This window comes from Epinephelus fuscoguttatus, linkage group LG5 (assembly GCF_011397635.1).
Source record: "Epinephelus fuscoguttatus linkage group LG5, E.fuscoguttatus.final_Chr_v1".
In the NCBI taxonomy this organism is placed as follows: domain Eukaryota; kingdom Metazoa; phylum Chordata; class Actinopteri; order Perciformes; family Serranidae; genus Epinephelus; species Epinephelus fuscoguttatus.
In genome coordinates this window covers 10,375,051-10,397,816 of record NC_064756.1, presented here as the reverse complement: position 1 = coordinate 10,397,816, position 22,766 = coordinate 10,375,051, and the positions used below count along the sequence as shown (strand labels likewise).

The following is a 22,766-nucleotide window of genomic DNA, read 5'->3' as shown; positions in this document are numbered from 1 at the left end:
AGCAGGCAGTTCTTAAACTTGGTATCATGTGGCCAGACATGTATGCTGACAGCTCGAGATGTGATGTGTAATTCAGTGTTGGTTTACAGTGTATGTGAACCTGGTGTCACACACTTTTTAATGCACAAAGAACGGAGCAGGTGTCAAGTCTAAAATGAAGGCAATAATGCTCATTTTGTTCAAAGCTCCAATTTTAATTTTCAGTTGTTTCAGACACAAATTTACATTCATGTTTAAATTTACTTTATTTACTTTAACAATGATAAAACCAAATTTGTTCTGATTCAAAAGACCAATAAACATATCAATAAGGGGAAACACCAAATGAAGTCAGAAAAGAATGGGATTTAACTGTTATTAGGTCAGAGCCGCCCAAGGCATCACCGAACTAAGCACCTGCTTAGGGCCCCGTGACCACTAGGGGGCCCCCAAGAGCAATTAACTTAAAAAAGAAAATAAGAAAAAAGTAATTAATAATTTTTTTGCCATGTGTGAGTGATGATGATTCACATATTATCAAATCTACGTTCTTGTACAAAAAGAAAATATTATGTTAACAGAGTGTAGTTTCCTACTGCCTCTCTGCTCTAAATGTCAGAGCTCCATTAGTCTGAGTGGGCGGAAGTTCGCTGCATAGATCAGCCTCTCATTGGGCGGAACGAGCCACCCGCGAAAAAGGAAGAAAGAGGAAGAGGAGAAAAAACAACAAGATAAAGGTATGTTTGCATGTCTTGGTAATGTCACATTTGGTGTCACGGAGATTTTGAAAAGTTTCCTCAAATTAGGAAAGTCCCTAATTGTTGATATTTTGTTCCAACTACTTTAGCCTATAATAGCATTAATGAATTAACTTAGTTAACTTATAGTTTGAGATATGTTGTTTGCAATTGTTTGCTGCAGAGCATAGTAATTTATGTGAGTAAATAAACATATTCCTTTTACATCAACTCCCTATTATCCTCATAAGTTATATGAAACTTCCCCAGGAACACTGTTAAAAGTATTTTGGAGGAGGCACTGACTCAGCCCAGGAGCAGTCCACCTCCTCAGGCTCAGCCAGGCTAATGAATCTGGTGAGGGAAAAACTGTCACCATATATATTTAATTTCTAGTCAAATTATCTCATGAGATATACTAGTATAAGATATAATCATATGACAAGGGACATGTTTTTCATCTTAGGTCCATCTCCATTCTCTGCTCCATCCAGACACAGAGGAGTCAGTGCCCACTGACTCCTCTGTGTCTGCTGCAACCTCAACAACAAAACAGCCTTTGTAATTACTCAGTGTACTGCAGAACATTCTGTGATGATTAATTTTGTCCAAAAATATTAATTTTATTTCCCTATATTTTACTGCTTATTTACTTAGAAAATAAACAGCATAATTTTCAAGTATAATATGACATCTAACATGACTAGCTTTTGTTGTTCTGTTGGTTTTCATCTTAGGTCCATCTCCATCCTCTGCCCTATCCACTGTCCCCTCTGTGTCTGCTGCAACCTCAGCTCTACCTGGTAAGTTAACAACAAAACAGCCTTTGTAATTGCTCAGTGTACTGCAGAACATTCTGAGATGAATAATTTTTAATGTAAGATATAATCGTATGAAAAGGGACATGTTTTTAGACAAATGCATATTATTTCAAAACTTCTCAAGCAATTTTCAGTTGTTCCACTGGCAGGTTGTTTTCTTATTACAAGCTATAGCAGTACTATTTTATTTAGAAAATAAGCAGCATAATTTTGAAGTGTAAGTGAAGGTCCACCTCCATCCTCTGCTCCATCCACTGTGCCCACTGTCCCCTCTGTGTCTTCTGCAACCGCAGCTCCACCTGGTAAGTTAACAACAAAACAGCCTTTGAAATTGTTCAGTGTACTGCAGAACATTCTGAGATGAATAATTTTGTCCAGAAAAGTTAATTTAATTTCCCTATAGGTCCTTCATATTTGGTCATCGAGGTTGATGTTTCATCCACTTCTTCAGCAACGTCCAGTTTGCAGCAGGGATCAGCAGCTCTGCCAGTGGACCCAGCTGAGTGGCCCTCTTTCCTGTCAGACTCAGAAAGGACTGATCAGATATTAACAGGGCCACTGCCTATAAAGGACACATTCACATTCCCGAAAAGACACTATGGCCAAAGCTTCCACTATCATTATACATACAGACACTTTGTAAATGGGAGAAAAAGTAAAGTGGAGCTGGCTTACTTTATAATTTTTTTCTCCCCATCTTTACCAAAGCTTTTGCACATTTTTACATAGTTTTCAAACCTAATTACTCAACTTCTATATTTTATTTATAAACCATTTTTGTTACCTTGTTTCAGGTGCCTCTGTTCATTTACATCATTATTTAAGTATTTGTTTGATATTTTTTTAAATTTTATTTTATACTGTCTGTTTTTGTACATTTGCTGTTGCAGTTTATTTAAAACAAAGAAATAATAAAGCAGATTGTGTTTACAGTAAATGATTGGTTTATTTTGTTACTTTTAGTTGGCCTAGATGACATTTGGTATCCCACTTAGTACTATATCACTTTGAATACTAAGTGTAAATCAACCCCAGGCTGCTCTTGTAGCTGAATTTGCTACCATTTCAGATTAAAGACCATAGATGGATAAAACATGCCAGGCTGCTCTTTGAGGTTTTATGTATTGATTCTCTGTGTGGCCAGTAGGGGGAGTTGCTGACTTTGCCAAATATTAATTGAAAGATTTTTTCAGCAAGTTTGCAAATCTGTTGTCTGCTTCCATGGCCTTAATCACTGTGGATTACAATCTAACTACAACAAAAAGTTCTCACATCTAGTTTTACAAGTGTAGAATGAGATAAGTTATAGTAGGTGTGTGAATGATCAATAATCAGTATTATTGGCAGTAATATAGGGCCCCAAAATCAAATTTTGCTTAGGGCCCCATGGAGGCTTGGGCTGGCCTTGCTCATACCATATGACAAAAATATAGTTTTGCTGTGTACTGTATGTACCTCATATAGAGAAAATCTGTATGTCAGCTATGCAGCTTTTTCATTGACCATCCGTTGTTGCTGCCTCCTTTCTTTCTTCATGTCACACAGACCACTATGAGACCATCACCTGGTCTTTCACTACCATCTAGAGGTCTATGTGTGTATGATTTCAATCACAGCTCAACGCCGCGTTTTCTTTGGCCACTTCCTTTCTGTAGTTTTTCTGTCACAACTTATGAGGTCTCTTTATAGTGCTTGTGATCAACAAAATTAACAGCAGGAAGTAAGGCAAGACGAATTATTTTTATAGCACATTTCAGCAACAGGGCAATTCAAAGTGCTTTACATACAACATCAAAATCATCAAGACAAAGTGCAAAGAAACTCACTATAAAATGACCTTTCAAAATAATTAAAAACAGATTAAATAGCAAGAGAATTGAAAACAAAAACAGAATATGATGGGTAAAAAGAAAACTAGAATAAAAATTGCAGTGCAAGACATGGATAATTATTTGATGTAATAAAAGGTAACAGAAAACAGAAAAGTCTTTGAGCACTGAGGCCCCAGATGAACCCTCAGCTTGACTTCAGTCAGCCAGTATTTAGACACATGAGAGACGTGCCTTTCTACAACAGAGTCAGCATATCACAGCACCCCTGTACCTGATTTATTTTTTTTCATCATTTACTATTTTTATTTTCTTTTTTGAGTCTTCAGATTTCATGCACCAGCGGTCACAGGTTATGGGGATTGTTTTCGTCATGCTTTTGACAGGGCCAGCCTCTGAGTTCATACTGTGCCGCCTGCAGACAGACCATCCTTGGCCTCGCTGGTACACAGGAACAGCAAACAAGTTCATTTGATACAGCGCTGCGGTCCACTCTGATACAGTATGTTTCACACTGATACACAGCCTCTTACATGTGTTTACACTACATTTAATGCTACATTAATTGTGTAAAATCATAATTTGATATATAAATGTTTGTTTCATGGGCAAAAAGTTAAGACTACTTTTGTTTAATAAAAATGTTTTGCAATTCAGCTTTTCTTGAAGGTGAAAAGATGAGAACAGAAACATTGTAGCAGATTTTATTCAGATTTTATATCAACTGCCATCATAAATGTGTGTTGACAAGAGTTTAGAGAAAAGTGTGTGTGATTCTTGCATTTATTAATTATTATTTTAAACACATTGTTTAGAATTGGTCAACTAATGCATGGTTTATTATTTACTGCAAATACAAATTTAAGATACAACTTAGTAGACTGGTTCCTCCGGTATCTTAAATGAAAAGAAAACTCTTTTAGTGGCTCCGTGACCTTTAATGTCAGCCTGCGGCTCTTACACAGTAGACCTTTGTCCTATACTGCCTCGACACATGCTCCTGTCACCTACATAATTATGACCAAGACATTAAAAGACACAAGTTTTCAACTCTGTCTTAAAAAAGGACCATTTTTTTTGATTAATGCATACACACACCTCCAACCTCACAAACAGACTCCCTCCCTTTGGGTCTGGGGGTTGTTCTATATTGGTAAAGGAGTAGCAGGTGGTGGCCTCCATCAGTCATCAGTCAGGGTCTGGGGGTGACTTTTTATTCATTGAATTGAATTTAAAGAGGAAGACAGAGGGGGGTCGGGGTCGGGGTTGGGAGAGAGATTTTGTTTATTTATTTTTTTTCTTGTTAATTTCTTTCTCCACTTTTATTCATTTATTTTTCTGTCTCCGTTTTTCCTCATTCAAGTTTGCTAAATCTGTTTGCACCCATGACTTCCTCTCTCCCCTTGTTCTTACTCATTTCCCACACCATCAGCATACATTATACCTATATGCCTGTGTTTGTCCTTTGTGTTAATTGTTACTTTACACCTATCTTGTCTCCCACATAGTGTTGTCCCTGTCATGTCTTTCACTTGTTTTGTACCCGCATCACCTAATTTAAAAAAAAAATTAAAGCAAGTCACGTGCCCATGTGAACACTGAAAGAGTTTTTGCTTGTAGTAATCATTCCTCATGCTCATGCTAGACGTTAAAAAATCCTTTCCTAATGTGCTTTCAACGGAAGTGATGGGGAAGAAAATCCACAGATTATCTGGAGCCAATATGACATTTCAACAATGTCAACAAATCAGGTGAATATCTTCCAAATGTATTTTTTAATACAAACTTTGAAAGCAAACACTGTATATGGCTGATGGAATAATTCTTTATAAATGACGTATGTTAGTTTTCGCCAGCAAGTGCTCATCACTGGAGGAGTGGGCAGTAGTCTCTCTGTGGTATCACAGCCTGTCGTCAGCCTGCTGAAGTCTGTTCTTGCCAACAGAAGGTCAACACCACAGAGTCTAGAGCAGCAACTAGAACTGTCACTGCTGGCTAACTTTCACATCAGAGTTCTACAAAATCATACTTTAAAGGAATATGCTGTGCATTTCTGGAACAGATATGATGAATATTAAACAAAAATATACATCCCGTTGAATCGTGAGCTGGCAGACTGGTGTCAGTGAGCTATTAAAACTATTCTGGCAGCATCTCAGTAACTATTACTGAAAGTAAAAGTAGCCAAATCAACAAAGTCTACTGTATTTATAAATTTGTGATCAGCTAAGTATGCATCTAAGGTGTGTGTGAAATAATAAAACTAATAATGACAATAATGGAAGTAATACACAACAAAGAAGTTTTACTGGTCATGAGAAGTGGGATGTGAAAACAGTAATACAGATAAACCAGCATAATATAAATTCTGAGAAAGTAACTTGGCACACCTGGCAGAGCAGGCCTCCTTGCCGCAGAAGCCGCAGGCTCAAGTCCAACCCACATCCGCCTTGTCAAATAAAGGCAAACCCCCCAAAAGAATCTTAAAAAAAGGAAAGCCTCCTTTAAAAGCTTTGAATGATGCGGGAGACTACTAGTGATATGTGGGTCAGTCCCCTGCGCATGACTCCTGGGGGACAGATTGGGCAGTTCCAGTAAGCTTGTTAGGAAACTTTGCAGTTTTTGGGTGTGTTGGTGACAGAGTAGCACTCTGTCACCAACACATATAAATAAATATATTTATTTATATCTCTTCAGTAAAAATATTTCCCTCGGAGAATATGTCGACCTAACACTGTGCCCTAACAGCAAGTGCCTCTCAAACCACTGTACCTATCAGCTGTGCACTCATTTAACCATGGATTATGGTGGAACGGTGGTGCAGTAAGTATTACCTCACAGCAAGAGGGTTCCTGGTTCAAACCCAGGGTGAGGGGCCCAAACCCTGTGTGGAGTTTGCATGTCCTCCTCATGTCAGCATGGGTTTTCTTCCTCCCACAGTCCAAAAACATGCAGGTTAACTGGTGACTCTAAATTGGTCGTAGGTGTGAATGTGAGTGTGAATGGTTGTCTGTCTCTCTGTGTCAGCCCTGTGATAGTCTGGTGACCTGTCCATGGTGTACCCTGCCTCTCAACCAATATCAGCTAGGATAGACTCCAGCAGTAAAAATACTAAATAAACCAGTTTCACATTTAGAAATCAGTGTTTTCCAGCACTCTTCTTTCAAAGGGGCTGCCGACTACGGTGGTTGACACAAAAACAGGAATGGCCCAATCTAGAGCCAGTGCTTGGTTTGTCCATTCTGGGCTACTGTAGAAACATGGCTGTGCAACATGGTTTTCTCTGTAGATGAGGACCCACTCCTTAGGTAGATATAAACAGCTCATTCTCACAGCTCAAACAAAAACACCATGATTCTTATTTTCAGGTGATTATACACTAAAGAAATCAAAATTATCATATTAGCCTAAATTCCATTTCTGCCAATATACCCTTGGGTATATTCAGGGCTGGGTTGTTTACAGAGAAGGTTGAATTGAATTCCTACTGCTATAATAGGACCCATAAGCTCTGGTTTGCATTGAGCATTAGGTGTGTCCCATCAGCTGACACCCTGACAAAGGCTCAGACATGTCGCTTGTTACTGGAGCTCACAGAGACAGATTTAGTCCTGTGGGGGACTTGTTACTATGGCAGACAACATGCAACAGTGATACCCGCTGTTACAAACCAACGTCAACCCTGACTCCTCCAATTTAGATCATATAAATCCTCCTCTTAATGATACAAGCTATTGATGTTTTGGATGTTGGTCATACGCAAAGTGAGGTTTAGCGCTCCGTATTGAAAAGGGTTTGACCCAGTGCAGCATGTTGCACGTACGATTCACGAGAGCTGTATTCAAAGTTTACTTAAGATGGCATATTTCTGACGTCTGTAGAAGGCTATAAATAGCAAGCGGCGTCACTATTCATGGCGTTAGCGTGTCTCTATTTGCATCAGTGATACAGTGTCAGTTACAGTAGCCCATTACAGCCAATCTTAGCTGAACCTTTGGCAGACCTCCAACCAACACTTTCTAAACTGGTTTCCAAGGCAACCCCAACCAGCAGGACCAATTAGAATTGACAAAGGATCCCCTAGCACTAAACTGCCTGGAGATTAGAGGAAAAGAAGACACATCCTCAAAACAAACACAAATGAAAGGAGGGTGTTATGAGCTGATGGTGTGTGTGTGGTGGTGGGGGGGGGGCTACTGCTCGGGGCGCCCCCTCTGTCTAACATCTCTCCATTTAATGCATGTACAGGTCCTGTTTATAGATGGCTGTTTATTTCAGGTCTGTGTGTACATGACAACAGAGTGAAAAAAAAACTGAATTTCCCCTCGGGGGTTAATAAAGTATATGTTCTTCTTTTCTACACAGAGAAAGAGGCTTTGCATGAGGATGCACCTGTGGGCTCAGTTGTGTCTGCTTCGGTCAATGCATTAAGGGGGAAAGATTTCATTAAACCTGCCGTCTTTACTTCCCTCCCTGTGTTTCTCTGTAACACAGTCTCTGTAAGACTGCTGCGTGTCCATGTGTGTTGTTAGAGCCACAGGCAGGAAACCAGATCAATAACAAATAGTTTAGAGTGGCCGCTGTGTCATTTCTCTTTATAGGCCATCAATGGAGCACCGTGGCCTCTGAGCGGCACATCAGTCACATACTGTGTGTGTGTGTGAGTGTGTGATTGATTGATCTGATAGCCTTTGTACTTCAATAGGGATCTACTTTATTGAATAACAGACACCTATGAACCCGTGGTGTGTGTTGGTCATTGTGTGTATGTGTGTGTCAGAAGCGCCTGTTTCTCTGGGAGTTGAAATGTGTGTCAAATATCAAAATCAACATCTGACCTTTACTGTGAAACCTTTTAGCGCACTCTTGTGAGAGAGCAGGGTCTTATTCATTCAAACAGTCATACTGCTCGACAAAGCCGAAAGGTGCTGACTATCTGGTCCAAATATGGTTTGGTCATTTCTAATTTTAATCTAAACAAGACAAAAAATTGTTCACATCAGCCTTTGAGTTGTGATTCCTAGTTGGCGGAATCAGGAATTCCTGGCAGCGATAATGTCTCTGTCTCCCACTTGGTGACAAGGACTACAAAAAACTGGCAAAATGGCTGCAAAAAGCCACCATCACTTGAAGTTACATCTAAATGAAGTGTAATATTAACACGAATGCAGTTGATTCAGCTAGTTTAAAATGAGCTATACACAGTTTGGCATTTATATATTATATATTTTTTTAGATTATTAGTCTGAGTCTGCAATTTAACTAGTATTTAAATGTATCAAATAAATGTAGGGTAGTGAAAAGTAAAATATTTCCTTCTCAGATGTAATGGAGTAGAAGAGTAGCAGAATATGGAAATACTCAAGTACAAATACATCAAAATTATACTTATAGGTACAGTACATGAGAGTAAATGCACTTAATTACCTCCTTACCAAACTGCAGATTCAGACTAATAAATATATATGTGTCATGAACAAATAAATTTTGAGGGATAAACACAAGACTTGACTGCTACCTGCAAAAAAAAGCCCCACATTTACCAGCCTCAACAGTAAAGAGATGAACACATTAATGCATCAGTTTTATTTGATCTGAAATGGACCGTTCTGTATGATGGGTACTATTACTTTTTGTTTCTCTTGTACTTTTACCTGAGTCAAAGATCTGAGTACCTCTTCCACCACTGCAACCCTCTGTCAAATTAGTCTGTTAGCTCAGTGCTAATAAATAATGGGAATTACCTTTAACGCGCTACTGAAAATTAGCATCGAGATAATATTATCCTTATGAATGATTTATTTTTATTTCAGATTCTTAACATAAAAAGACATATGTGCTCATACTTAGAAGCAACAGCGGCTGACTTCTGTCCCTGCATCAAGTTGTTGTTATTTTTAAGGATGCTAATGCCAGATAGGCTCCTTGTTTTAGCCTGCTTAGTGCAGTTATCTCATGGGAGGGAATGTCGCCACCTGCTGATGTGACAAGTAACTGCACCTCACACAGATAATGTTTTTTACGGATCATGCTGCAGTAGGGATTGGTCAAAAAGGTTTCCCTCGTTCATTGTGTTCTTGTGTAATTTTGCCAATAACTTTTGGTCGCTGAAAATTATGGAAAAAAAGAACCATAAGGCTGTTAAACTTTACACGTCTATTTCTCGATCCTTGCTTTTCTTGCCTTGCTCCTTTGTGTCTCTTTTGGTTTACTTTGCTTTTACCTTGGTTTTTGTATATCCTTGTCAGATTTTCAGTTTGACTCCTCTTTTGTTTCATGTTTATATGTGGTTGCTGTAATATTATTTCTGCCATTGTTGTTCGATTCTTGTGTTTAAGTTATATGTAACTGCCCCTGTGTTGTATGTAGCCTATGTATCTAAGGAATTGGACAAAATTATGCAAATACACAAAGAGGAATACACAAATGTCACCTGACCCACAAACTTACAGGAAATGATCCACAAATGTGCAAATATGACTTCATGTGTATTTGCTGTGGCAAAACGTATAAATTAAAATTAATACTTTAAATTAAAGTACATGTGTACAGAGTAAGTTACACACATTTGCAAATCAAGCTGTATCTTTGTACACAACACAAATATAAAAAGACATGTTTATGGATAGTGAAATATTTGTGGCTCGAGCACGGTCTCACTCCACTCTCACTGGGCAGTGACTTGTTGCGTCAGAAACCATTGAAAAAAGGCATCCTTTAACGTCAACATGATACGCGGCCGGTTGCTGTTATAGTATAACAGTGCCTGGCGGCATCAGGGGGAAACGTCACAGGACAAGGCGGCGATAGTCTGAGTAGGGCAAGTAGGAGGGGTGGTGGATGGCTCCAAATATTGACTACGTCTAATTTGGTGTGGTTAAGCTAGGCCACAAAAACTTCATGTTTTAATGTGTAACATTGTAAATTATTTCATTTTATTGATTTCAATATACTATAAATATTAACAGCAGATAGAAAGACATCCATCCATCCATTTTCAACTGCTTATCTGAAGCCGGGTTGCAGGAGCAGCAGGCCGAGCAAAGAATTCCAGACGTCCCTCTCTCCAGCAACACTCTCCAGCTCCTCCTGGGGGACCCCAAGGTGTTCCCAGGCCAGATGAGATATTTAATCCCTCCAGTGTGTTTTGGGTCTGCCCCGGGGCCTCCTACCAGTGGGACATGCCCAGATCAGATGCCCAGGCATCCTGATCAGATGCCTGAACCACCTCAACTGACCCCTTTCAACGCAAAGGAGCCTCAGCTCTATCCCGAGTTCCCTCCTGATGTCTGAGCTCCTTCCCCTTCCCCTTCTCTAAGGTTGAGCCCAGACACCCTGCTGAGGAAACTCATTTTGGCCGCTTGTATCCGCGATCTCATTCTTTCGTTCACTACCCAGAGCTCATGACCATAGGTGAGGGTTGGGATGTAGATGGATCAGTAAATTGACAGCTTTGCCTTCCAGCTCAGCTCTCTCTCCACCACGACGGTCCAGCACAGCGCCCGCATCACTGCAGACTCTGCGCCAAGCCGCCAATCCATCTCACGCTCCATTCTACCCTGACTCAAGAACAAGACCTTGAGATACTTGAACTCTCTCGCTTTGTGCAGTAACTCACACCCTACCAAGAGAAGGCAATCCACCATTTTCCATCACAAAACCACAGCCTCAAACTTGGAGGTGTTGACTCTCATCTTGACCATTTCTCACTCGGCTGCAAGCCACCCCCATGCTGGAGGTTATGGTGTGATGAAGCCAACTGAACCACATCATCTGCAAAAAGCAGAGATGCAATTCTGAGGTCTGGACAGACATATAGCTGAAACAACAGAGCAATTTTTCATTCCTGAACCATGAATAGAGTAATCTGTAAAGATTATCCAAAGCCAGTAGCCTACAATTTTAGGGTGTTGTGTGGGTTTTATGATGATGATTTCTTCAGGTAAAATATTAAGCGCTGTTTCTGTTAACACTTTACTGCTTTACTCTCATGTCAAGACCACAATTACATTTTCAAATTTCTTTATTTGATTTCAGATAACAAAGTTGGACTGTGTATGTGACCTGTGTCAAGGCTGGCGTGATACTACTGTTGGTACTGATAAGTGGAGAGCTCATCTTGCCCGGGGTCCTGGTCTTTGAACTCATCAGTGCCCTCATCCCTCCCTCCCTCCTCTCCCTCCATATTAATATCCTCCTTTTCCACTGAATATCTCCTTTGATCTTTTAGTCTGTCTTTTCTGTCTTTGCCAAAAGAAATTTGCTATTTTTTCACCCTGTCTTTCTCTCTCAGCCTTCTTTTGCTCCCTTGGTCTTAAAAGGCTTTAAAGGAGTTTAGGCGTAGCCCTCTCCATGGTAACACCATCTCCCATTCTTACACAGACACACACAGACACACACATTTTCTTGCTGTCTCTCATCTCATAATTCTGTCCTACCCTGCGCTTATCGCTGTACCCTCCCCCTATATGCTCTCCCTCTCCACCTACCGTCTCTCCCTCTACCCTCCTTCTCTCTCACACACATACACTCAACCTCTCCTGCTCTGGATGCTGGTCTCCTGCTGATGCTGCACCATCCACAGGCTGCGAGATGTTCACCCCAGCTTGCAAAGGATCTGCAGGGGAGTTGAGGTAAAGCTTTCGCACCCGCTCCCTCTGGAGCAGAGACACAGCAGAGATGTTACTGCTGCTGTTGTTGGCTGCTGACAAGGAGCCAAATGAATGATGGGAAAAGCGTGAGTGTGTGTGTGTGCTGATTTGTGTGAGAACTCTCCAGCTGGAGTAGGGAGCCTGTGTGAGTTGCAGGTTAGGTATAACACTTCTGAGCTGCATAAACTCACAATGAAGTGAACTGTGAATCTATTTCCAGGGTTTTTAGTCTTTTCTGTCTTTTCTTAAACTTGAGGAAAATATTGCTGTGCATGTATTTATTTGTGTTGTGTGTAGAGTAGATGTGCAGGTGCATGTGTGTGTGTGTACATGCTGTGGGAGAGCCAGTGGAAGCCTGGTGGCACGCAAATTTTCTTTCGAGTAATGCTGCAATGGTGCTGCAATGTCTGGTTATGGAGCTTCAGTCTGTGACGGTTTATGGCACCATGCTGTGTTCATACGTGTGCATGCGTTTGATTGCGGGGGGATGGTGTGTGAGGGGCATGAAGTTGGGTTTCTGCATATGTGAGTGGGTGGATGAGAGCAATGGGTTTTTTTTAATATTTTCATAAATTCAACTCAAAATACTGTGCTCATGCCACAGGGTGAAATTCAAGGGAAGCAACAGATAGAAAACCAAGAGCAGGAGAAGTATTATTATGATAAGAAGAAGAATTTGTGAATAACATGTGAAATCTGAGCTCTCTGAATTGTGTGTGAGCCAACGGGTAAATGTCTTTACGCATGCATGGATTTTTCAGGCATGGCTGTGTGCCAGTGGGTATTCGTTCTTGTTTGTGTGCATATACAGTACATGGTAAGTCCGTGTTTAATATGTGGAAGCAAAAGTCCCCCTTAGGAAACGTGGTCCCTACTGTATGCAGTGCAGAGGGAGATGTTATGTGATTTATGGGTTTGTTTCTTCAGAGGAAGCACTGTGTATGCGGTAGTAGTAGACATTACACATCTTCCAAGACATCGACAGAAGATGTAGGTTTTCCTTATAGCAAAGGAAGGTAAAGATCTACTGGTATCATATAAAAAAATGTGACGTACTTCAATTGTTAGTATTTAGCAGCTGTCCTGTAATTGCCACTTGTGGCCACAGTGGCAGCTGTTCAGCAAAAGTTAATTTAAGAAAACACTCCTGTGAAACAAGTCCCTTTACACAAAACACTATCAGTGACGTAAAACAAGTGAGAAAGTAGGCTACAACTCTATTGATAGTACCCCACCACCTTTTTTTTTTTTTTTAAAAAAACTGTGTTACAAATTGATTGGTGTGAACATGTTGCATAATTCCTTGCATATAGAAGCTGCCAGTTTCCAGAGCTATGCACAATTTGTAAGTCTTACAAAAACTAAAACACAAAGAAATAGATTTCAATCTGTCACCTGTGCAGAGATGTCTTTATTGTGGAGTTATGCCATCAGTGGGAAGCCTCTGTCTGTTGACTTTGGCTTTGGATCTTCTATTCCATGCTCATGTCAAGGCAAGATGAGTTAATCTGTATAGCACCTTTCAACAAAAAGAGCAAATCAAAGTGCTTTGTATAGGACATAAAGGCATGAAAAGGATAGTTAAGATCTTTTGAAGTGGGGTTTTATGAGGTACTTTTCCATTGTCAGTGTATTTACTACAGTAGATGCTGTAGTAGAGCAGTTGGCACACCCCCAGTTTGAGAAGCAGGCAGGAGTACTAACATGGAAGCTAAGCAATGTACTGCTGTGGCAGGGGCAGCAGCAAAACATATTTTAGCCGCCTAAAAACAGTCTCACCTAAAATCACCAATAACAGTCAAAGTGAAGACTATTGAGAGAATAATTTCACTTCTTTACCTTGCCACAAAAAACAAAACAGATTCAGACAGGAGAGCTGTTGACAGCTTCAGTTTCCGATCTATCTATCTGCTCTCCTCAGAGCCACCAGACTCCATTCAGAAATATATTAATTTTGGCTCGTTGAACATGGGAGCTGCTGGTCTACCGCTACATCAATCAGATAGTTACATATAAACCAATATTGTTTTTCAGGTGGCTGAAATACGTTGTGCTAGTTCTCCTGTCCAACACAGTACAGTGCTTAGCTTCCATGTTGGTACTCATGTCTGCTTCTCCAAACTGGGGGCTGACATCTACTGTATGTTATACACTGACTATAGATAAGCACCTCATTCAAACCCACTTCTAAAGATCTGAAATATCCCTTTGAGAAAAGCTAACACAAGGCAACAAAAAGACACATAAATAGGATTTAAACAGAATAAAAGAGAGGATAAAAATAAATTAAGCAGAATGAGTCTGATTAAACAGTGGAATGCGGCTGAAGTGTAGTTCAGGATATGAATAAATAGTCCCAGTATCAATAAAAAGAGTCTTGACACAGCAGTCCAAGAATAAGAGGCTTGACAAATCACAGTTCTGCAGTGTCGAGCGGACGGCTGGCCCCGTCTGCAGAATCTGCTGCTGATTCCAGCTCAAAATAGATGGTGGCTAATCTGCACTTCTCAGCTGGAGTGGATTCAGGATTTGTCCCAGTTCCCTATATAAACACACAAATATGCACTGGCACATACTGTGTGTGATTTATGCTACCAGTGTCAGCAGAAAAAACTGGCCAGCAGTGACAGACAGTCTTTTTTAAACTCTTTTATGTGAATGTTTTGTTTCCCCCAGTTCTTTTTTACTCATCATGTGTCACCTCTTGCGTCCCTATTATGACTCAAGAAGTCCACTTGAGAGCTGATAAAAGTCAAACCCCAGTGAAAGAAGACTTCACACTGCCCTTTCTTCTCCTCACACCTCTCCTCTCCTCCATCCTCTGCTCGCCATTAACGCTTTAACCCTTTCAATTAATCCACCTTCAATCTGCCAACACCTCTTACTCACCTCCTACATCCCCATACCTTCCTTTGTCACCCATGCCCCTGCGGTCATTACGTCTCATCTCTGCTTATACCTCATCCCCTCTTTTACATCATTACGCACCCCTTCCCAAACCTCTGTTGCTCTTCACCTCTGCAATTGCTTTTCTTTATTCTTTGGCTCTAATTGATTCAGAACCAAATCAGTCTCTTCCTCCATTAACCCGTCTCTTATTCCCTCACCGACTGTGGTGATGAGATCAATGTGAACTTTGATACAGCGGCGCATGAGTCACAGCAGCAGCTGGGGGGATTTGCTTTAAACTTCTGCAGCTTCTGTTTGTATTTGTGTGTTCCCATTAAGTGGGAAATGAAACGGTGCGGGGAAATTGCCATGTTCTCAGAGCGCACCTGATTAAATTGTTTTTGTGTGGGCTGAGAGTTTGCAGTCGCCCCTGTGGGTGTTTCTCATTGTGTTCGCGGGATCTTGGGTCTGTGCGCTGCTCTTTATAGCCCGCCAGAGCTGCAGTGAGGGGGAAGTACGCGAATTAAATGGATGTTTTTCTCTGATCAATGTCGTCTGGAAGAGTGAACAACGGGGGAGAGGAGGGCTGAAGGCACCGCGGAGGCCGTGGGTGGAGGAGGTGCAGCATGAGTGTGTGTATGTGTGTGTGTGTACAAATGTCACAGCTTGTTAATTGTGTGCATGAATGTGCACACAAGCCGAGTCTGTGTGTTTGTGTAGATCGCGCACACATTTCTGTATCTGTCAGTGGTCCTCTGTGATGCTGTTTAAGGATGTGTACGTTCATTTGTGTGTGATCTGGAAGAGTGGGTGTATGGGTGGGCTTGCTGTCACTTCCACTAAAATCCACCAGCAGGGACAGGAACTATAGGGGAAGTAGGGAATAAAAATAGAAGGCAAACAAGGCAAAGGTTTAGTCGGGAGTGATAGACTCATAGAAAATAATGAATGCTAGGAACAAGTAAGAGGCAAGCAAGAAAAAGGAGAAGAATGTATATGCATATTGTTATGCACATTCCTACCCAAAGAAGCTTAATGGCTCCCATGGTAACAGCTAAGGGAGGTCCTAATACTGAAATATAAGTATAAGTTGATTAGATGATGATTGATTTATTATCCATTGATTATATTAGTGAATAAAGTGCAAAGCTACTTTATTAGTCATGTCTGTAAGTGGAGACAAAAACACATGTAACACTACAGACCTCTCCTTTAATAACAGCACAGCAATGTATGATTGTTTGACAAATTTGCAGCAGTGGACAGTGCATTAACTCAAATATTGTACTGAAGGATACTTTTGAAGTAAGTGTCCTTTACTTAAGTATTTCCACTCTTAATTATTTTCCATTTCAGATGCAAATACTGTACTTCTTATTCTACTAAGTGTCTAGATTTGACATGCATAACTTAATAATACAAAATGCATTGCTACAGATCAAGCTGCTGTATAGGATATAAGGTACTTAAAGTTAACTCCACCTCCACCACAGCTACAATATAAAGTGTTTCAGACACATAATCAAATAATAATAATTTATGTAACATTGACAGAGGACACTCTGCTGCAAATTGAGTACTTTAAGTACTTTAGGGGTATACTATGAAGGGTTTTTCTGAAAAACAAAGTAGGCTATGATGCAATCTATGAGCAAGATTGGTCGAAAAACATGGCTGCCATTAATGAAGAAGTCTTTGCAAAGGGCGGGGCTTAGCAGGAAATTGGCCATAGCTCAAGTTGTTTTTGAGAATCCTGATTAAACTCAGTGGATACATCCTGCACTAAGTCCTGAATGCACCCACAAAGTTTTGTTCATAAACGGTGAGAGGGGAGCAAAAGGTAGGACTAAAACTGATAAAACAAATGTGTAACTGGTGTTACACCTTCTTTAGACGAGTTAAAGTAGCTGATGTGACTTTGCTCAGCTTTTCTGCTTGCTGCTGCTTGCAGTTCTGAATTTGGCAATTAAGCTGCTTCCCTTTATCATTCTGTTGACTGAGAAAGAGCTTGAACCTGGGACTGCCACTTGCAACTATTTCTTCTTCTTACTTTGCTATGTTTGTGACATTCCAGAGCACAGCACAGAGGTGAGGTTGGGACTTTATAAAAAGGTAGAGACCAGGTGCCAGAATGTAAGCAGCAATAGGAAGCTACAAAAATTGTGGACGTGGTGATGAAAAGATGCAGATATTGTGGACAAAGACAGTTGCAAACTGAGAATGAATTTGGGTTAGGTTTCCTTTCACTTTTGCTGGTGAGACTGATTGCAAAGAGTAACCGACAACTACTGCATAGGCTATGCCTTTAAGAAACTGAATCAGTGCTTACTCCTGCTTCCCTGCTGTTGCTGGTGTATTGCTGTGTTTCTTGGTGTGTTCCTGTCACTTGTAGACCAGTGGAATAGCTTGAAACACATTCATGAAAGCAATATATATCATAAAAACCATAAAAAAAACTGCTCCATTGTGCTGCTAGTGGTCAAAAACTCCACAGGGTACCTTTGAGTTTGATGTTGAATTCAGGGCTTGTTACAGTGTATCAGTAGGGCGAGAGTTATATGAAGGTTATTGGAAGGATAATGTTGATTTCCACAACTGGAATAACTACAGGAACCACATTATATTCTGCCTTGCACCCAGCATATTTGCATTGTGTCCTTCCCTGTGTGGATATATGCTGAGTCATGAATGGTGAAATGATGCACAAGCCCTTAATGTACCTCTTTTAGAAATCTCCGCAGAAAACAAGAGCTTCTCGGAGCACAGGCGTTTTTGTGTACAGTTTGTGCTTTTTATTTCTGTGCACTGTTATTTTTGTATCATGTGAATCATTTTTAGTTTTATTATGTTCAAGGCAGCAGATGGACTATGTTTTTTCCCCACTAGTCCATCTGGTGTTTATACAAAAGTCTAGTTACAAATGTTAAATTACTCTTATTATCCCAACATCAACTAATGATGTAACTCGTTCCGGCAATGAGCTCCACTGTGCGTCATCCATTAATATGTATCCCATACATGTCATGCACAGCGCTAAAAAACATTAGGGCAACACTTAATCATTGCAGGTGTCAGGGATGTCAATCTGTCCATTTAGGAAGAACAAGTGATTGTGGATCAGTTTCAGCTGCTTTGGTGCAAATTAAAGTGCCAACAGGTGCAATGGAGAGGCAAAAGCAAGACAACCCCCCCCAAAAGGGAATGGTTTTAAATGTGTCAGCCACAGACAGTTGCTCTCCCCTTATCCTTCCTGACTGATTCTTTTGTAGTTTTGTGTTCTGCTAGTGTCCTTGTCACTACTGGTAGCATGAGGTGGTACCTGCAGCCCAATCAGGTTGCACAGGTAGTCCAGCTCCTCCAGGATGGCACATCCACACGTACGGTTACAAGAAGGTTTGCTGTGTCATTTTTCACCATATTCTGACATTTTATAGACTAAACCTCTCATCAGTTAATCAAGAAACCAACTGACAGATCAACTAACAATGTGAAAAACCATCAATCGCAGCTCTAGTTTTGACCTCGGCTTACATATGTCACAAAGCTCATCTCAATGGGTGAAACATTTATGGTAAGTGACAAACACACAACAATATGATAATCAGAAAATCAGAATAAAATACACCATGTTTAACTCGCATTGAATCAAACTTGATGTAAAAGCCTGACTTTGAAGTCAGCATTTTGCATCTTAAATAATGTCCCTAATCTGATAACAGCTGTGCTTCACCAGTCAGTAATGCAGGTATCTTCTGATTAAAACAAATCAGAAGATACATTCATAAATCAGCTGTTGCTCGATTTGAAGGTTTGATGCCTCTGTCCTCTGTGTATGTGAGTATCCCTGTGTGTGTTATAATAGATGGTGATGGATGTGGTTGAGACAGGAGCCATTAAAGCAGAGCATCAGCTCAGTCTCTAAATCAGCTGCCCTCCTGGAAAACCTCATATGACTGAGTAACCTATTAGAGACAGAAGAGAGGGATGGAGAGAGAGAGGGAGGCAGAGACAGATGAAGGAAAAGAGAAAGGTCTCTCACGTCCATCTGGGCGTATATCACCTCCCGGGAATCCATCTAATGACTAAATACATTATTACATGGTGAGGAGAGAGAGGGAAGAGGGGAGAGGCGGCAAGGGAGGAACAAAAGTAATAAAGATGGAAACATCACGTCTCTCGTAGGTCTCACTGCCAATGGATGACAAGGAGAAAGTTATTGAGAATGAGATGAGGGACTGAAACAACACAAACAAAACTGGATTGATGGGAGAGACAAAGAGCTGAGACACAAGACGATTTATGAAGTTTGAAAAATGTTCTGTGAGACATAATTATAAGTGAGAAATTAGTGCATTAATTTCCCTGCACACTGCATCGTTATTTATACTCATTGTCTACGAGAATATACTTAGCACTTGTGTGCTGTTTGCATAAAACATGAAAAAGCTGCAAAAGCAAATCTTTTTTTGCAGAGGATTCGTCTTTTTAGAGTCATATTTTCTCACTTCCCGTCGTGGTGCCACTAGCAGATAGTTGTTGTTTTTTTTTTTAACTTTGTGCCAATGTTGTTATAGAGTAAATGTGAGCCAAAACCACAGTTTGTTGTACCAAACAGCAGACAGACACAGGTAGAGGCTATGTGGTGAACATAGTGGAGAATGTAGCAGCTAAAGAGCCAGATGTTTTCATCAGGATTTGGTAGAGACCAAAGACAGAGCTACAAGAACAGTGAATATTGGACTTACATCCATCAAGTGGACACAAACATAACTCCAAATGACTTAAGAGTTAATTATATGTGGTATTGTTGTTGTTGTTGTTGTTGTTGTTGTGGCAGTTTAACTTAGGACCCAAATGCAAACACAACCAGCAAACAGGGAATGGTTAAAGGCAGTTTATTGTAGTTTGAAGATTAGCTGAAGGCAGAGCAGTCAAAATCGAGAGGCAGAAGACAAGAACGAGGCTGGATGCGGATGTCTGAGCCAGTGGCTTGATTATGGATGTGGTTCAGGTGTGCAGGTTCAGCAGCTGCGGGCAATCAGGAGGAGTTAAAGGAGGAGGGAACCAGGAGGCCACGCCCAGCAAACACACAGAGACAGACTGAAAGCAAACGTGAGACACTAGAGGCCTGTGATATAAAGTAGGATTTTAAGTTTGCGAGGTAACTTCTGCGTTAACTCAGGGTTTTCAGTACTACGAAGCTGGTTCTCTTTTTACCAGGACAAATCACCATGGCAACTTATGCTGAACAGCTAACCTGCTCCGGAGTAGGTTAACTTCAGGGTTCATGGATCACAGCCTGTCAACACTCCGACCTCTGACCAGTCGGACCACTGAAGAAAAAAGTATCCATGGACGAAAGTCTGGGGTCTCAGGTAAAGAGGAGCATTTCCACTGGTTATGAAACAGAGCTTCTAACAAATGCAGAGATAATTTACACACAACAAAACATGATTTTAGCAGTATTTGAAATTATGCAAAGTTTACTTTAGTCCGCAGTGATACTGCTGCTACCTTTACACTCTGATTTCATTACTGCAGCTCAAAGTAACACGAGACACCTGTGTGACGAGAACTAGCATACAACAGATAATATTTTATTAGTAAATTAATTCACATACTGTTAATTAGCTTCTGTTATTACAAATGCCACATTTGGGTCAGATAAAACTCATCAGTCATTAAAGGGATAGTGCACCCAAAAATGAAAATTCAGCCATTATCTACTCACCCATATGCCGACGGAGGCCCTGGTGAAGTTTTAGAGTCCTCACATCCCTTGCGGAGATCGACGGGTGGAGCTGCTAGCACACCTAATGGCATACGGCACCCCAGACTAACGTCCAAGAACACAAAATTGAATCCACAAAGTATCTCCATACTGCTCATCCGTAGTGATCCAAGTGTGCTGCAGCCCCGACATAAAAAGTTGTTTTGAAAAACGTCATATGAACTCTGTTTTTAGCCTCACTGTAGCCTGTAGCTCTGACTGCTTCTCTGTGCTCCGCGCGTGGATGAGCAGTATGGAGATACTTTGTGGATTCAATTTTGTGTTCTTGAACATTAGTCTGGGGCGCCGTATGCCATTAGGTGTGCTAGCCGCTCCGCCCGCCGATCTCCGCAAGGGATGTGAGCACTCTAAAACTTCACCAGGGCCTCCATCGGCATATGGGTGAGTAGATAATGGCTGAATTTTCATTTTTGGGTGCACTATCCCTTTAACTATTTTTCCACTCTTTACTTCAGCAGCAGAAACAGTTATCACTGTAAAGTGTTTTATGTGATGTGTTTAGAGTAGATTCATTATCATCCAACTAAACAGCAAAAAATACCCCATACTAATGTCCCATAGGCCCATAGCTCAGTAATACCTCCACGTAATTTAAGTCTCAGCTGATGGTGAATTTTTGGATAGTGTCTTCAATGTTTCTAGACTTTCTGTTTTAAGATTACAGAGTATCATCTACTTCCCACACCACTGACCTTTTACTGTCTCACACCGTTAATACTGTTTCAGCTCATATGACATGAAGCAGCCTACTTTACACCCCCACCTCTTTCACATGAATGTGCTCGTGGCTGGATAGTGAAACCAAGATTTGACTTAACTAGTTGATAACCAGAGAGACAATGTTAGGGGTTAGTCAAACCAGATAACGAAAAGATATACGGGGTAAGTTGAACTGGCTTTGTAGTGGAGGCCACAGGAAGGGGAAACAGGAAACACAGGGGAGAGGCAAAGCTGAAACCTTAAAAGTTGTATTCACAACCTGTTTCAGCTGCCCCAGATGGCCAAAAAATCAATTATTTTAGGTTTAAAGTGCTGCACATGATGCAGAAACAAGGCCTGGAATTAGAGAACTGGAATATAAATAGGACTTAATATGTTTAGCTACTGTTTAATTTTGCTTCAGCCTTCAGCCTTTCTCACCTCTCTCTCCCACCCACATGCGCAGCTGTGTAAGTGTGAGCGAGGTGAATGTCAAACACGCTGTGGTGACCTGGTGACATCATCATCCAACTGGTTGCTGTTGGATGAAGTCACACAACCTGATTCCCAACATTTCAGTAGTGACAGAGAAAGTGTTGTTGGTGGTGTGGATAGGATGATATCAATGTGTTTTACTCAGCAACAGTGAGGACTCTTACCAGACTCTGAAAGCAACTACAGAAACAAATGTTTTCAATTTTAAAAGTATGATGGTTCAAAAGAATGACAGCATCAGTAGGAAAAATTCCCTTTGTTACAACCTGCAGCACATATGGGAATTAGTAGGCAGGTGCAATAGATAAATAATCATGCCTCATGAGGTCATATAACATTAAACAAGGAGGACACAAGGCTCTGTTTTAAATCTGACTGCAACTCATCAAACCAAGAATCAAAGAACTGCTGTCTTGACTGTGTCTGTAGCAGCATGATGCTAAAATATGCATATCAGAAAGTCTGTTTATAGAGTATATGCTTAACACATTAACTTAATTGCATCATTGTAGTGGTGACACGTCAGTTGCATTGTTCATGTTGTCAAAGGAGGGAAATAATGTCACACAAACAATGTTGAGACTTTTACAAATGATGATCAATAAAGCAATCAGGAGTATTATTATCCCACAAGGTTTTCTGTTCAACAGATACTTAGGCAACAAGTCTAGCATGACAAAAAAAATAATAAACATGGCAAAGTCAAATGAAAGCCACAGTGCATTTGTTCAGCGGTCTACAGTGGCGTAAAGAAAACATGAAACAAGAAAACAAGAAAATCTGGAAATCTGCATATTTTCCTTCAAACCAATAGTAATAGATTATTTTGGCCACACGGGGGCAGCACAACAAGCTCTGAAGACAACACTGACATA

The 22,766-nt window shown here is 40.6% G+C and overlaps 1 protein-coding gene across 1 annotated transcript in view; it reads left to right on the top strand.

Annotated features, from left to right (window-relative positions):
• The first annotated feature begins 11,887 nt into the window (after nt 1-11,887).
• Nucleotides 11,888-22,766, top strand: part of rap1gap2a (RAP1 GTPase activating protein 2a) — a 118,409-nt gene continuing 107,530 nt past the window's right edge. Inside the window, exon 1 of the mRNA XM_049576099.1 lies at nt 11,888-11,999. Within this exon, the coding sequence (XP_049432056.1) occupies nt 11,959-11,999 (41 nt within the window). The 5' untranslated portion in view covers nt 11,888-11,958. The remainder of the gene's footprint in view (nt 12,000-22,766) is intronic.